This window comes from Phascolarctos cinereus, unplaced genomic scaffold (assembly GCF_003287225.1).
Source record: "Phascolarctos cinereus isolate Bilbo 61053 unplaced genomic scaffold, phaCin_HiC Scaffold_7;HRSCAF=346, whole genome shotgun sequence".
In the NCBI taxonomy this organism is placed as follows: Eukaryota; Metazoa; Chordata; class Mammalia; order Diprotodontia; family Phascolarctidae; genus Phascolarctos; species Phascolarctos cinereus.
This window is the reverse complement of record NW_027556180.1, coordinates 6079343-6094049: the sequence shown is the minus strand read 5'-3', so window position 1 is coordinate 6094049 and position 14707 is coordinate 6079343. Positions and strand designations below refer to the sequence as shown.

General features: G+C 48.2%; 1 protein-coding gene across 2 annotated transcripts in view; it reads left to right on the top strand.

Moving 5' to 3' along the window:
* Positions 1-14707, top strand: part of CCDC50 (coiled-coil domain containing 50) — an 88023-nt gene that overhangs the window by 49561 nt on the left and 23755 nt on the right. For both annotated transcript variants that reach the window (XM_020964768.2, XM_020964770.2), the window contains exon 5: positions 10242-10359. In XM_020964768.2, coding sequence (XP_020820427.1) covers positions 10242-10359 — 118 coding nt within the window. The remainder of the gene's footprint in view (positions 1-10241; positions 10360-14707) is intronic.

The window sequence follows — 14707 nt, the reverse complement described above, 5'->3', positions numbered from 1 at the left end:
GTGGATAGTGCACTGGGCCTGGAGTTTAAAAAGACCTGAGTTCAAATCCTACCTCCGATGCTTATTAGCTCTGTGACCCTGGGTAAGTCTGTTCACCTCTGTCTGCTTCAGTTTCTTTACCTGCAAGATGGGGGTGATAATAATACCCACCTCCTAGGGCTCTTGTGAGGACACAACGAGACATTTGTAAAGTGCCTTGCAAAATCTTAAAGCCCTATAATAATTCTATAATAATAAATATTATTATTATTGATGGTGGTGTTGTGACTCCCTCACTGGGCATTGCCACCCACTTTCCTGAGGATATCTGAGCAAGTGGAAGCCTGCCTCCCTTCCTCTTCTTCACTGCCCCTCCCTCCACCCCCAGTGCAGGTGGGGCACCTGTGGCTTCCCATCAGCTCTCCCCTCCAAAGATCCATTTAGCTCCTTGTGCTGCATCCAGCCCACTGTCCAGCAGCTGGCGGGACAACCCTGGCTTTGGGTTTTAGGAACCTTTGTTTTTTCCCCAGAGAAATCAGCCAGGTCATTTATGCACCAGGTTACTGGAAGGCGCTCCTTCAGATGCCATAAATTATTGCCGCTCCTTCCCGGTATCAGTACGGGGCATCTTTCTGCGGAAGGAAGCGCGGCCTTCCTACTGCGGGGATTTCAGCCTGGCTCTCAGCCTGGCAGTGAAAGACGTGGTTGTATTTGGGAGAAAGGAAGGCCAGTCATTAAAAGCATCAGCGGGAGGAGCCAGGTCTCCATCAATGTGCCCAATGTCCCAGTGACAGGAGGGCGAGCGGTCGGGGGTTGGGGTATTATTTCAGCAGGAAGAGAACGGGAAAAAATAACACGTACTTTCCATTTTGGGGGTGCCTTCCTGGGGGAGCTGCATCTGCTGGCAGCATCTCAACTGGGCTGGTTCAATCTGTGGTGGGAGATGTGAGCTGACGCTGAATGGGGGAGCAGGAAGCCCACTTGGCAGCTGTCTCAAAATAAGCTGGGACTTCATGCCCACCACAGGCTCTACTTCCTGCCAAACATTTCCCCATGCTCATGTCATCCACTCCAAGATGTAATGAAGTACCGGCTCAAACCCCAAACTCACCTATCTATTTCCCTCCATCAACCCCATTTCCCCTCCATTCCCACATCAGTGCCCCTCCCCCAGCAGTCCCTCTCTCCCCTGTCAGTTCCTCTCCCCTACCAGTCCTGCTCCCTCCTCAATCCCCACTTCCCTAATCCCCCTCCTTTTTCTGGTTTACATGAGGAACTTGGCTCTGAGGGAGTTTGTTTGGATCAGTCTGTATCTGTGGCCCTGCAAACTCTTTGGTCTCAGGGGCAGGATTTGAACTCAGGTCCTCTGACTCGAGAGCCAGAGCTCTTTCTAGGCTGATACAGTAATGTAGATGAGCATCGGGGCTTATGGCAGGAGAGAAGAAGAGAAATGAGTATGAGAGGATTTAAGAGATGGAATTAAAAAAAGGGGAAAAAAGCAAACACTTACGTCCTGCCTTCAAGTTTGCAGAACGTTTGACATCTGTTATCTCATTTGGCATCGCAGTCATTCAGTGAGGTTGGTTCTATTAGTATCCTCATTTTATAGCTGAAGAAACTAAGGCAGACAGAGGTTAAGTACCTCATCCAGCTAGGTAAGTAACTGAGGCAGGATTTGAACCCAGATCTAATTGGCTCCAAGTTCATCGTTCTACCCCACTGTGTCACCACATGTCTCTAAAACTTGGCGACTGATTGGCATATGGGAGAGTAAGGGGACGGGGGGGCCAGATCATCCTGAGGGACTGGGAATGGTGGTGACCTTCCTGTTGCAATTTAACCCCATACAGTAACCTAGAGAGAGGAATCCATCGAAGTCCCGCCTTGCACTTCCCTTCTTTCCCCACTCCCCCTCCCCATTAGATGGTCTGCACAAGGATCGTTTTTACTCCCGTTTTACAGGTGGGGAAACTGAGGTTCACAGATGTCCTAGGAGTCTGACTTTGTTACTGGAAGGACTCTAAGCAGCCACTCATCCTTACCCCCTAATTTTACAGAGGAGGAAACTGAGTCCAGGGGAGTAGCAAGTGGCAGATTCAGAATCTGACCCCAGATCCACTGATCTTTGCCCCCACCCCGGGCCGGTGATGGGCCTGCCACACCAACAGAAGTGTCAGGGACAAGGCCCCCCACTCCAGCAGGCTTCCCACTGTCCCATGTGCCTCACTCCTCCCTCCTGCCTTGGACTGTCTGAGTGCTGGGGAGCTGCTCTTGCCACCTTTTAAGGTCAGCAGCCAAGTCAGTCAACAAGCATTTATTAGGTGCTTACTGTATACCAGGTACGTCACCAAGCTTTGGAGATATTTAAAACAAAAAGACCCAAAAATGATCACTGCACCCGAGGAGCACCCACGCTCCTGGGGGAGAGACTGTGCAAAACATTTTGTATGTGGACGATCCCTACATCCTGAACGTTCACGTGGAGGGCCATCGCCAAGGGGCGAGGGGACGGGAAAGGACACCATCCGAGGCAAATCATAGCAGAAGTTTGAAGGGAGCCAGTAGATGGAGGTAAGGGTCCGCCGATGCAAAGGCATGGAGTTGGGAGATGTCATGTGCCAAGAAAAGCAAGGAAGCCGGTGTAGTTGCATTACGGAATGCATGGAGGAGAGCACTGCGTGAAGACTCACAAGGGTGGTGGAGATTGAGGACACCTCTCTCCACAGCCAGCCTCTTTCCTGAAGGTCAGCTTCATCCTTCAATAACGTATGTCCAAAAACAGGGGGGCTCAAGTTGATCCATCCCTTGACACTTGGGGTCCAACTATTCCCTGAGCCCAGAGAATTGAGGATCATCACAGCAAGTGGTTTGGAAATCTCCACAGCTGGAAGTCGGGCCTGACAGGGGGTCCTTCCTGCCATGCATCTGGAGGAGTGTGACGGGAGGCCAGGGCTTTCTAATGTCCTTGGCTGAGTCCCACGGCCACACTGCCTGAGCACCAGGGAGTGAGGAGACCCTGAGAACTGGAAACATTAGCTCACCTAATGAACATCTGTGGGAGACCTACAGAGGGTACCCTACTGTGGGTGACTCTAGCAGGAGGTGTTAACAGGTGTGTGTCTATACATGCATGTGCACACATGTACATATATGTGTATAGATATGTGTATTGTGCATAAACACACACATATATATATACACGTATGTGCACATACACACATTTCAGTATAACTGGTTTCCTTTGTAATCCTCTGCATTTGATTTTCTGCATTTTTTTTTGCTTTTAAGCAATTGGGGTTAAGTGACTTGCCCAGGGTCACACAGCTAGTAAGTGTCAGGTGTTTGGTCTGAGGCCATATTTGAACTCAAGTCCTCCTGACTTCAGGGCCGGTGCTCTATCCACTGCACCACCTAGCTGCCCCTGATTTTCTGCATTTAACAACACTTTTCAGATCATGCCAGATCACCAAAAGTGTCCATAACTCACCAAAGTCTGCCTCTGAACCACTGCCCTCTTGGCTCATGTGTTGCAATGGAAGCTCCTCGAGTGTGTAAGGGTTGATACATTCTTGCTCTTTGACCCCCTAGAACTTAGCACCCAGTAGGAGCTTTAAAAAATGCTTGTGGAGTTTTTCAGTTTGGGAGGTTGACCACGTCCTTCACAGCATCAGGCCATGGTGCATGGGTCCCTGGTGCATTTGGTCTCTTTCTGGCCAGGCTGGCGAGCCTCGCAGATCTCTCAGCACAGCTCCCCAGGCCCAGTATTCGAGAGAATTTATTCTTACTCCTTATCACCCCTAGAGTAGGTAATTTTCTAAGAAACAGAAGAAAGGGAAACAGCTGTTGCAAAACAAGGCCAAAGTTGGGAAGGCCAGTGTCTACAGAACAGTGTGCTTTCCTGGGCCCCGGCAGCCAGAGTCTGCTGATCTGAGCACACACTTAAGTAGAGCTCCTTGGAGCCAGGAGGGAAATTAATGAATGTAGGAACTAAACTTTGAACTCAACCAATGAAGGAACAAATTCTACGAAGCTGTCTAGTTTGTAGAAAGCACTGTCAATAAGCAACCACACTGGGCTACACACACACACACACACACACACACACACACACACACACACACACACACACACACCCCATATACTTGTAGCATGTCACAAAAGTCTCAGTGCAGATTTTAAGCTTTAATCACTTCCAAGTGCTAAAACTTACGCAAAAAAGCCCCATCATTTGAATGTTTGTTTTCATTTCCTTTTAACTTATGCAATTTTGTGAATTGAAAAAATGAATGTTTACTTTGAATTTGAATAAGACCTGACACTCTGCCATTATGCAATGTGTTTGCACCAGTTTCTGGCTGATACCTTCTCAGCCCAGTGGATTGGCAGAAGAGGGGGGCTTCTTGCTTGGCCCCCTGAGTCACCTGCTCGGTCATTTGCGGAGTCATATCTGGATGTTCCCATGTGCTTCGAGAACCCTGTGTTGGCAGGATCTGAAGGCAATCATTTCGATCTCTGAGCAGCCAAGATGGTGAAAGTTTCTACAAATCTTGAAAATTGACTAGAGAGAATCGTATCACAAGATAGTGCTTGTGTTGAATTTGAATAAGAACCATATTTAAAATTTTTAAATAATTAGTCTTTCAGATGTGTTTGTAGCATTTACACTTTTGAAATTATTAAAGCTTAAAACTTCAGCAAGACCTTTGGGATATCCATTGTGTGTATGTCTGCAGTGTGTGAATGGGACATGTAGAAATAGCCAGTATGCTGCTTAGTTTTGGCTTAGCTGGAGGTATTTTTTACAAGGGGGTAGGGTGCGGTTCTATCTAAGGCAGAAGTCTGCTGCAACTAACTATATGTGCATATCTGTGTTTATATATACACATATGTATACACATGCACACACTATACATACATCATACAAGGGTGTCGCAAAAGCCGTGTGTGTGTCTGTGTGTGAATGTGCTCACGCATGTGCACGCATGTATGCTTCCCTCCTCACTTCTTTGTGAAGTGGAATGAAAGTCTCTGGCTGGGAGCAGACTGCCCTGAGCTGGGCAGAGGAGAGCTAGCTTGTGAACCAGGTCATAGAGAAGCTTCTGGATTTCGTTTTGCTTTTGTTTGTTTGATGGAGGGTTGCCCCACCCCAGCGGCTTCGAAGTAACTTTTCTTTCTTTAAATAAAACACAGAGAATCTAAGAAAGCTTTTCCCATTGCTCCACTCTCCCCACCTCTGTCCAAGCTCCCATCAGGATACTCGTCCTTTGGCTCCTGCTGGCATAGACGGGCACTCCATGCTTGTGGTCATCGAGCCGACAGGCACCAAGCTGGTTCAGTTCTGGTCCTTGCTCTTTCATCAGCAGCACCCAATCCCGGCCTGGAGGCGCAATGGCCTGGTCAGAACGCATCTGGAGTTCAGTTCTGGATGCCACATTGTAGGAGGCACATTGGCAGACTGGAGAGTGGCCAGAGGAGAGAGGCCAGGGGCAGTAGTAATTGTGCCTTTTCTTTAGTGATTTAGTGTTTACAAAGCACTTCACAGCACATCATTAGCTCATTTGAACCTCTAAGTTATAGTTGGCATTATGTCCTCATTTTAAAGATGAGGAAAACAGGTTCTGAGTGGTTAAGGGATTTTCCTGGTTCATACATGTAGTGTGTGTTAGAAGTTACATTCAAGCTCAGCTCCTCCTGAGGGTAGGCATGGCTTTCTTTCTACTCTGTCTTATCAGCTTCTGTGTTTTATAAAGAGAAGTGGAAGGGATGGATCTATTCGACATGGAGAAGAGAAAACTTGGCTCTGTGTGTGTGTGTGTGTGTGTGTGTGTGTGTGTGTGTGTGTGTTTGGGAGTGGGGGGAATGGGACCTAATAGTTGTCATTGGGCATGTGCAGGGCTTTCATGTGGAAAAAGGGATTCTTTTTACCCAACCTGTCCCAAAATATCATACCAAGGATCTGTGGGTGAAATACACATGAAGGAAAATTTCATTTTGATGTAAGGAATGTGAGGACCAGACCTGTGATTACATTGGCCTTGGAAACTCCCAAGCAAGGAAAGTCCACTTACCAGTGCAGATTAGCAGCTCCTGTACAACTCGACAGGAGGTGATTTGCCCAGGGTCTCACCCTCTGCATTCGAGAGAGAAGTGAGGTCTTCCTGGTGTTGAAGCTTGATCTGTTTTATTGGCTCCTCAGTTCTGTCTCCAATGATCTTTTATGAAAACATTTTAAAAGATGCCGATGCTGTTGCGTCTTTGAACAGAATTGTTAGTTCTCGCTGCCTCCCACCCCACAACCCGTCTGCTTTGTCATGAGTGATTCCCACCCAGAACACTGGCTGTGTCTGAAAGTGGCTGCTTCACTTTGTCTCCTGAGAGGCAGGCAGTGTGCCCAGCATGAGTCTCTGAAAGTTATCATTGCTCACTGACTGCACTGATCAAAGGGCTGAGATATTGCATTGTGGTGAAGGAAAAACTTCTAATGATGGAGCCATCTCAGGAAGTCTGCGACTGCCTCGGCAGGTAATGAAGTCTCCATCCCTGGAGGGCTTCCAGCAGAGACTGAAGGATCCCTTCTCTGGGGTTCTTTGTTCAGGTATTGAGGCCACAAAGGTCCTTCCTTCCAACTCGGAGATTCCCTGGCCCGGGTAAGGAAGTCCAGTTTGTCAGGCAGTTAGTTGTGCCAACGGATTCCTGTCAGAGATCTCCCTTAGTCATGGCAGAAGGCAACCTTGGATGTCTCAGCTGGCAGAAGGCTTCTGCTAAGGTCCTTCCTGTGTGCCAGGACCTGTGTTGAGGCCTGGGGATTCCTTCCAGCACCTGTTCAGCTCCTTTCTTCTGAAAGAACAGGCATCGACAGAAAGCCCACGGCCTTGGGACTCTTCTCTTCTTTCAGAGATTCTCTACCTTTCCCTCCAGTCTGTCATTTCAATCAATCAAAAAACATTTGTTAAATACCCATTCCATGCCAGGCACGCTGTGCTAGGCACCGGGGAAGTGAAGAGGAAAAAGAAGTGATCCCCACCACCAAGGATTCACATTCTATGAGAGGAGAAACCCTGGAGAAATATCAGTATAGAAAACATCTCAATGAGGGAATTTTGGTTTTTGGGGGGAGCTGTCAGCTGAGGCGTGAAGAAAAGGCTCATGGAGGGCTGGGGATGCTGCAGCTGGGACATGCAGGCATCCGCCCCCATCATGGAGCATCACTCATACCTCTTGTTGAAATGATTCTCTTGGGCCCTCCGTCCCCCACACCACTACAAAGATGGCAAGGCTTCGCGGCGGCTCCGAGTCTTCTCCTAATTTACTCGGTAGCCAGGAGGAAAGCTGGCTGTGCTGGCAGGGGCCCCAGGAGAACAGCGAGGGCAGAGGATAGATGTCTGCGGATCACAGCTGGAGGCCCCAAATCCTTCAGTTTCCCAGGGACCTTTTCCCATGTTTTAGATTTGCTTATTTTGGCAAAGTGTTGGAATTTTCTCGCTTGTCTTTACTATCTCCCTCTCACACACATTTATGTTTCTTTGTGGAATTAACTCTTGGTTTCTGCTAGAAAAACAAAAATCATTTAGAAAACATTCCTTCAGCTCCTGGATCCTCAGGACCATTTCAGTGAGGCTGGGCAGAGAACTCAAGGTTAGTCAAAGTCTGTGACAGCAGTGACACCCAGAAGGCAGAGCTTTCTCTGACTGGGGGTATATGCTGGCTGACCACTTCTGTTATTGTCCCATTTAACAGAGGGGAAAGTAAGGCTTAGGAAGCCTAAAAGACTTGTTCACAATCGTGTGGCTAGCAAAGTGTTTCAGAGGATTCCACCTGGATTCCATCGTGCTTTTCATGGGACCTCCCCTTTGCTGCTTACTAGTCGTGAGACCTTGAGCAGGTCACTCATCTCCTTTGTGTCCGTTTCTTCATTTGTAAAAGGAAGTAGTTGGACCAGGTGAGCTCTACATCTGTGACACCATGACCCTTGAGGCCACACTGGAGCATTTTCCTTCATGGGCCTGGACTATCCCACGGGAGGGTTGGCTGAAGGAATTGTGTGTGTTTTGGGGAAGTGATGAGAAGAATGTGCTGTCTTTAGATACTTCAAGGATTGCCACATGGAAAAGAGATTCCTTTGGCTTTTCTTGGCCCCGAAGGGTAGGACCAGGAGCCCTGAGAAGTGGCCATGGCAGGCAGCTTTGGGCACGATGATAGTCATACCATTGTCATCATTTTTTCCCCAGTTTTCCCTCCTATGAAAATACTAGAAGAATTCAGTTCAACAAGATTGATAAAGTGTCTGTGATGGGAACATAGATGGAAAGGGATGTAGCTTTTGTTTATAATGTGGTAACCATATTTTAGGGTGCAAGACCTACAGGAAAATAAAAAAAAATGACTATGGAATGTGATGGTGGCCAAAAATCTCCAGAGAGTGAATGAAGCAAGCTGGGTGAAGGAATGAATGACTGAGCAGATGTTTGTGTAGATGATGAGCTTGGTAATGGGACCAGGATAAATATCCACCTTCGGTCTCTCCCCTCAGCTTTCTTTCCCTATTACCAACTACTGATGGAACTCTTCAAAGTGGCTGCTCCATAGACATTGCAAACTCAGCACGGTGAAAGCAGGACTCCTGAGAGTCCGCCCCCACCCCCATCCCGTCCTCTTCCAAACATACACCAAGCTCAGTGTTCTCTGCCCTGGCTTCTCATTGTTCTCATCTTGTATCCAGCTGGTCATCGCATCTCATCATTTCTCCTTCCACACCATCAGCCACCCACTTGGGCTCCACCCCTCATCATCTCCCATCCGGGTGACTCCATCAGCCTCCCACCTGTTCTCACTGCCTCGTGGCTCCTCCATCCCAGGCCACCATACTCACTGCGCCAAGGTCTGATCACATCACTCCCCTGCTCAGCCACGTGCGGTGGCTTTCAGTTGCTTCTAAGGTTAAAATAGAAACTCCTCTTTAACTTTTGCGCTTTCCACAGCCTGATTCCAAGCATTGTTCAACACTCGGTGGACACTGTTCCTCCTCTCACGCTCTCTGACCCAGCCCAGTTGGCCTTCTCTCTCTGTTTCATATAGGACTCCCCATCTCCCATCACCACACCCTTGTGCTGCATATCCCACCTCCGGGAGGACCTTCTCTCCTCGCTTCTTCCGTAGAGACTCCTCCCTTACTTTCAGATGGAGCTATGGTCCATCTCCTGAAGGAAACCTTTCCTGGACTTCCCCAGTGCCTGTGCCCTCTCTCCAAAATTGCTTCGTACTTAACAACTTTACATCTGTTTGTGTTTATTGACTTTGTCTTTGCCTTATATGTAGAAATAGACATACTTGTCTCTCCTATTAAGAGCAGCTGTGAATAGACCACCGGGCCTGGAGTCAGGAAGACCTGAGTTCACACTTGGCCTTAAGCACTTACTAGCTGCATGGCCCTGGGCAAGTCATTTAACCCTGCTTGCCTCAGTTTCCTTATCTTTCAAATGAGCTGGAGAAGGAAATGTCGAACCACTCTAGTATCTTCGCCAAGAAAATCCCCAGTGGGGTCCTGGAGAGTCAGACAAGACTGAAACGTTGGGCCAACAGTAACTCCCTGCAGCGTCAGCTCCCTGATGAAAGAGGTGGTTTTCTTCTTTGTACTCCCATCCCCAGCACCTGGCACAGTGCCCCTGCTGTGCCGGACGTTGTGCCTGCCTGACTCGGGAAAGGAAGCAGCTTGGGACGGCCGCTAGAATGCTCTACGTGCAGACAGGAAGACCCAGCTTCCGATTCTTCCTGACAAGCTGTGGGACCAGTGCCTCGCTGAGCCTCAGAATCCAAATCTGTAAAAGGGGCTTGTCATTGGGCTGTGATGTGGGCCAGGGGAGATAATATGTAGAAAATGCTTTGAAAATATAAAGTTGATGTTGTCGATTCTTAGTATTATCAGCCATAAAATGGACTATACCTCCCTGCCATTGATACTGGAAGGCTTAAATGAGCCCATGTACATGTGCAGAGCTGTTTCCGTATACGCACATATTTGCATATACGTATACATACACATGTATACATGTATATGTAGGTTTTATATATGAGGGTGTGTATATTTTCAAAATTAGACTGTAGATAAAAACCTTTTGTGGCTTTCTAATGCCTTCGTCTTTCAATTTCCTCATCTAAACAATGAAAACAACACCCGCACGGTCTACACAGGGCTGGCCTGGGAGAAAACCCAAGCAGAGTTGGGGTCTCAGCAGCTTTCTCTTTTCTTTCCTCCTCTTCTCCAGGACATTGCTCGCCTGTTGCAAGAGAGGGAGTTACAAGAGGAGAAAAGGCGAAAGAAGCGCTCCTCAGAGCACCCGGGGCCCAACACTTATGATGACAGTTACTACCTGACCAATGGAGGTAATGGTCCCCAGGGGCCTGCTGACTCCTCCTCCCAGGGGCATGGCTGGTGGCTCTTCCTTTTGGTTTGAGTGGCCTTTCCAGGGGCCTCCGGGCCTGGGGAAGGCCTGTCCCTCCCTTGTCCTGGGCTCCCCAAAGCTGTGGCCCTGCATCTGGTCTGAATCTCATGAATGGACCCATCCTCTCATGGCTGACGGAGCCATAGAGAACACTTTGCCCGCGGCAGCCTCTGGTGGGCTGCATGCCGGCCGTTGTGTGTCCTTCCTGCTCTCCCATCTCTCCCTCCTCCTTGGAATATGACTCATCTTGTGAGCATGTCACATAGGGCCTGGACCAGGAATGGTGAGCGGTGTGTGTGTCGGGGGGGTGACCTTCTTCAGTGTGCGCCGTGCTGATCAAAGGCCAAGATGGAATTAATGAGTTGTGCCCCAGTGTGTGGGGAACAACAGCGACCCCTTTGATTTATCTGGTTTGCTGGTTTCATGTGAGCTCCAATTTGTAAATTTTTCTTCATTTCTTGGCCTTAATGATCTCTGATGTTCAATCAAAAATACTTTGCCGGTAGAGAGAGGTGAGACTCCCTCGGGCACTTGCTTTCTTCCTTGCTGTGTGCTGGTGGTGGGTCTCTCTTTCACTGACAGGAGAGGTTGGAATGGTCCTCCATTTCCAGGGGAACCTTCAGGGCTTCGTCAGTCCCCAGGGGCAGGCTTCCCTGAGTCCCTGCTGGGAAAGTCCCATCCCAGACGGTGGAGTAGTAAGCACTTGGTGTCCAGAGTCTGCAGAGACAGATGGCAGTTAATAAGGCTCATGTCTAAGGATCTGAAAGGATTTTGTGAATGCACATCAAACATTTTTATTTAATTAATGATGGTAATAGCTTTGAATTTGTACAGGGCCTTAAAGTTTGCATAGATGCATCATCTCTTCAGAGACTCACAACCTTGGGAGGTTGGGCCCATTAGCATTCCCATTTTCTAGATGTGGGACCGAGATCCAGAAAAGTGAAGTGACTTCTCCAGCGTCGTGTCGACAGGGAGTGTCCTAGGATTCTGGCTCTGGAGCCAGAAGGGACCTTAGGGCCTCTCACCCGATGTCCTCCTCATTTTACAGAGGACATTCAGCCCCTTACTCAGGAGCACCCAGGCAGTCAGGCCTTGACTCAGGGTTCAGATCCGGCTCTTCCTGGCTACAAACCAGACATCCCCTGGGCAATGCTGCCTCTCAGGGCTTCTGTGAGGAGGTGGGCTGTGCTTTGCCCTTCTGAGGAAAAGGGCAAAACCTGGAGAAACTGAGCAGGACAGAAAAGCTGAGAGAGGAAATGAGATTCATGTCTCAGAAACCAAGATCTGAAAGGAACTTTAGATGCCGTTGGCTCCGACCCTCTCGTATATGTATGTCTGTGTTTGAGGAGACCCAGGCCTAGGGATGCTAAGTGACTCATCCAGGGTCATGTAGCTAGGGACCAGCAGAGCCGGGATTTGAACCCAGGGCCTGTCTCTGCAAATCTGGGACGTCTTTGACTCTGCTGTGCTCCTGGACATTCTGTCCTCAGCCATGTCCCTGTTCAGGAAATGAGAGCCCATCTCTGCTCATGGGCCCACCATCCTGGAAACAGTATCTCCCTCTAGCTAAGGGGCCCACTGAGATCTCCTTCCTTCTGGGGATCAGCCCTTTCCAACACCTCTCCCATTCCCCTCACTGCTCTGGGCTCTTCCATCCGTGTGGATGACTTGGCTTTGTGTGATTTGTGCCTTGCCTGATTAATTGACTAACCATCTCCCAAGAGGCCTGCTTCTCCCACTCGTCTGCGTTTCTCCTTGATCAGCAGATTACAAGGAATGCATCAGCCTCCTTCCACAATGAGCATTTGCAGACTGTATTCGAATTGGGAATTGTCCAGACACCATCTGCCACATTGACACCAGTTATAGAATGTTTAGCTTGGGATCTGCTTAGAGGGCCATTCCTTGGGGAGGCTGGCTTGCAAGGAATTGTCATGTGTGCAGATAGGTTCACAGTGGTACATCTTTGCACTGTGTATGTAAACATGCATACATATTGATGCCCCAACTGACGTATATCTCCAGTGTCCAAACTCATACATACATACACATGTGTATGTATGTATGTGTGCGTGTGCGTGCGTGCGTGCGTGCGTGCGTGCGTGCGTGTGTGTGTGTGTTTGTATGTGGTGGGACTTGGAAAGGCGGCCCAAATGGTCCTGACTTTGAGGTTCTCTGCATCCATTGTCCCACACTGCTTCTCAACCTAGGTAAGAATGGGGAATGCTGTTTGTCAAAAATATATAGTAAGACATACACACACACACACACACACACACACACGCACACACATGTATATAAGCATTATAAAATCTACATCATCTATGCCTATGGCCAAAGCCAGATCTAGAAGTAGGTCGATTGTGTCTTTGTAAACAAGAGAGCTCTCTGAATTATACAGGTCTGTGTATGCATTTGAGAGAAATGATTATTAATAACTGGTGATTTGGGGAGCTCAAGGGTTCCTCCTTTTCCTAAAGTCCTTATTTCAAAGCCCAGTCCCTGAAGGACATTGTTGATAATGAGATTGAATTAACTTTCTCCTCAGTCTCATTCAGACCCCACTCAGCTTTACAAGGAATTTATTCTAAGGTGGCTCTATGAGCACGGGTTTGGGTGGGGATAAATTCTTTAATTAGTCTGCCTGAGGCTAGGCAATTGAGATGCAAATGAAGTAATCAAAGTTAGGCCCCTAGCCCCTCCTTAGAATAGGTCCACCTCTCACTCTAATATTCAATCTCTCTCATTAATTGTTACCCCATCGGAGTTGACTGCCACCCTCAGGAAGACCCATTCTTCCAAGGGCGTGTAAACTATGAGCCCACTGCCATGATTCGTCTTTGGTCAAAGACAGAGGACAAATGACTATTCCTTTCATTACTAAAATGATTAATGACCCAGAAATTATGTCTCTCGCACTTTTAAAATGTCACACATTTAAACATATCGACACATAAAATTGTCTATATCTACCCACATGCTCAGTTTCATTCTAAATCAGAAACATCTCATTGCATACATGTGAGCTCTTATTTTGGTGCCTGTAAGAGTGGTCCAGTGCTAGAGCAGTGTCCTTCTTGGTGTGGGGGTCTCCCAGTCAGGTCTTTTCTCTACTAACAGAGATCTGAGCCCACCCTGCCCATCGTGTCTCAAAGAGCTGCCAGGGAACTGATCAGGGAAGCATTTTGCCCCAGGGCACACAGCGTAAGTACCTCTGGGTAAGGACTTGAACCCCTATGGGCCTGACTTTGAGGCGCTCTCCACCCACCAGCCCACACTGCTCCTCAGCCTGTGTGAGAATAGGGAATTCGATTGGTCGAATTAGCATGCTATGGAACAGCATTCAAATTATATCCCTGCTCTGAGCTTGAAGAGGGAAAAAAAAGATTGATAAAACCTCTAAATACCTACCTGCTTAAGATGCAGATTTAATCTGCATCTTATTAGCTTTTAGTCAGATACAGTGATGCTCACTCTAATACTTGCATTCCCAATAAGTCCTGTTCAGATTTCGTGGCCCATCAGCCCTATGTCCAGCCCTCCGTTCTCTTTCGCAGTTCACTTCTCTTCAGTACTGGGGAGAATGTGGAAGGCTTGGTTTTTCAGTTCTGTCATGTGTTGGAAGCAAAGGAAATCTACCCTATTCAGAACACCAAACACGGCCTGCTCCCTGTTGGTGGGGTTCTCTGAGGAGATAGAGTCTCACTTTGCCTAGGATGAATTGCTCATTGAAATGACCAGTTGGGTCATTGTGGATGTTGCAGTATGGGGGGAGGGAGGCTTTTTCCAAACAGGTGTTAGGTGTGTGCAGGTTTCTGTGTATGTAAGGGAGGAGGGGAGCTGAAGTTGGAAGGTTATTGGTGAAAGGACTTTCTGGAAAGATATCTAAGTATTATAGTATAACGTAAGAGAAACAGCGTGGTATAGTGGATAGGGAGTCCATCTTGGAGCCGGGATGACTGAAGTTCATCCGTACTGGCTGTGTGACTCAGTGCCCCTGGCATCTCTTTAATACTCTACGCTGCAGGGCATTGCATGATACTAAGCACTCTTCCTTACCGGCATTAATAGGGGGCGTTTTCTCATTGGCAGTTTTCTAAACCAATGAAATCACAGGTCAGGGCCCCCCAAAAAGATGCCAGCTTACTCAAACACAGGGAAGCTTCATAGGTCCCACCTGAGCGTCCACCTCTGTCACTGATTCTTTCACCACTGTTGCAAATGCTCATGGCCTGCATTCTGCTGCACCAGCCTGTGTGAGCTCGTGTTGATTCACGACCCCAACG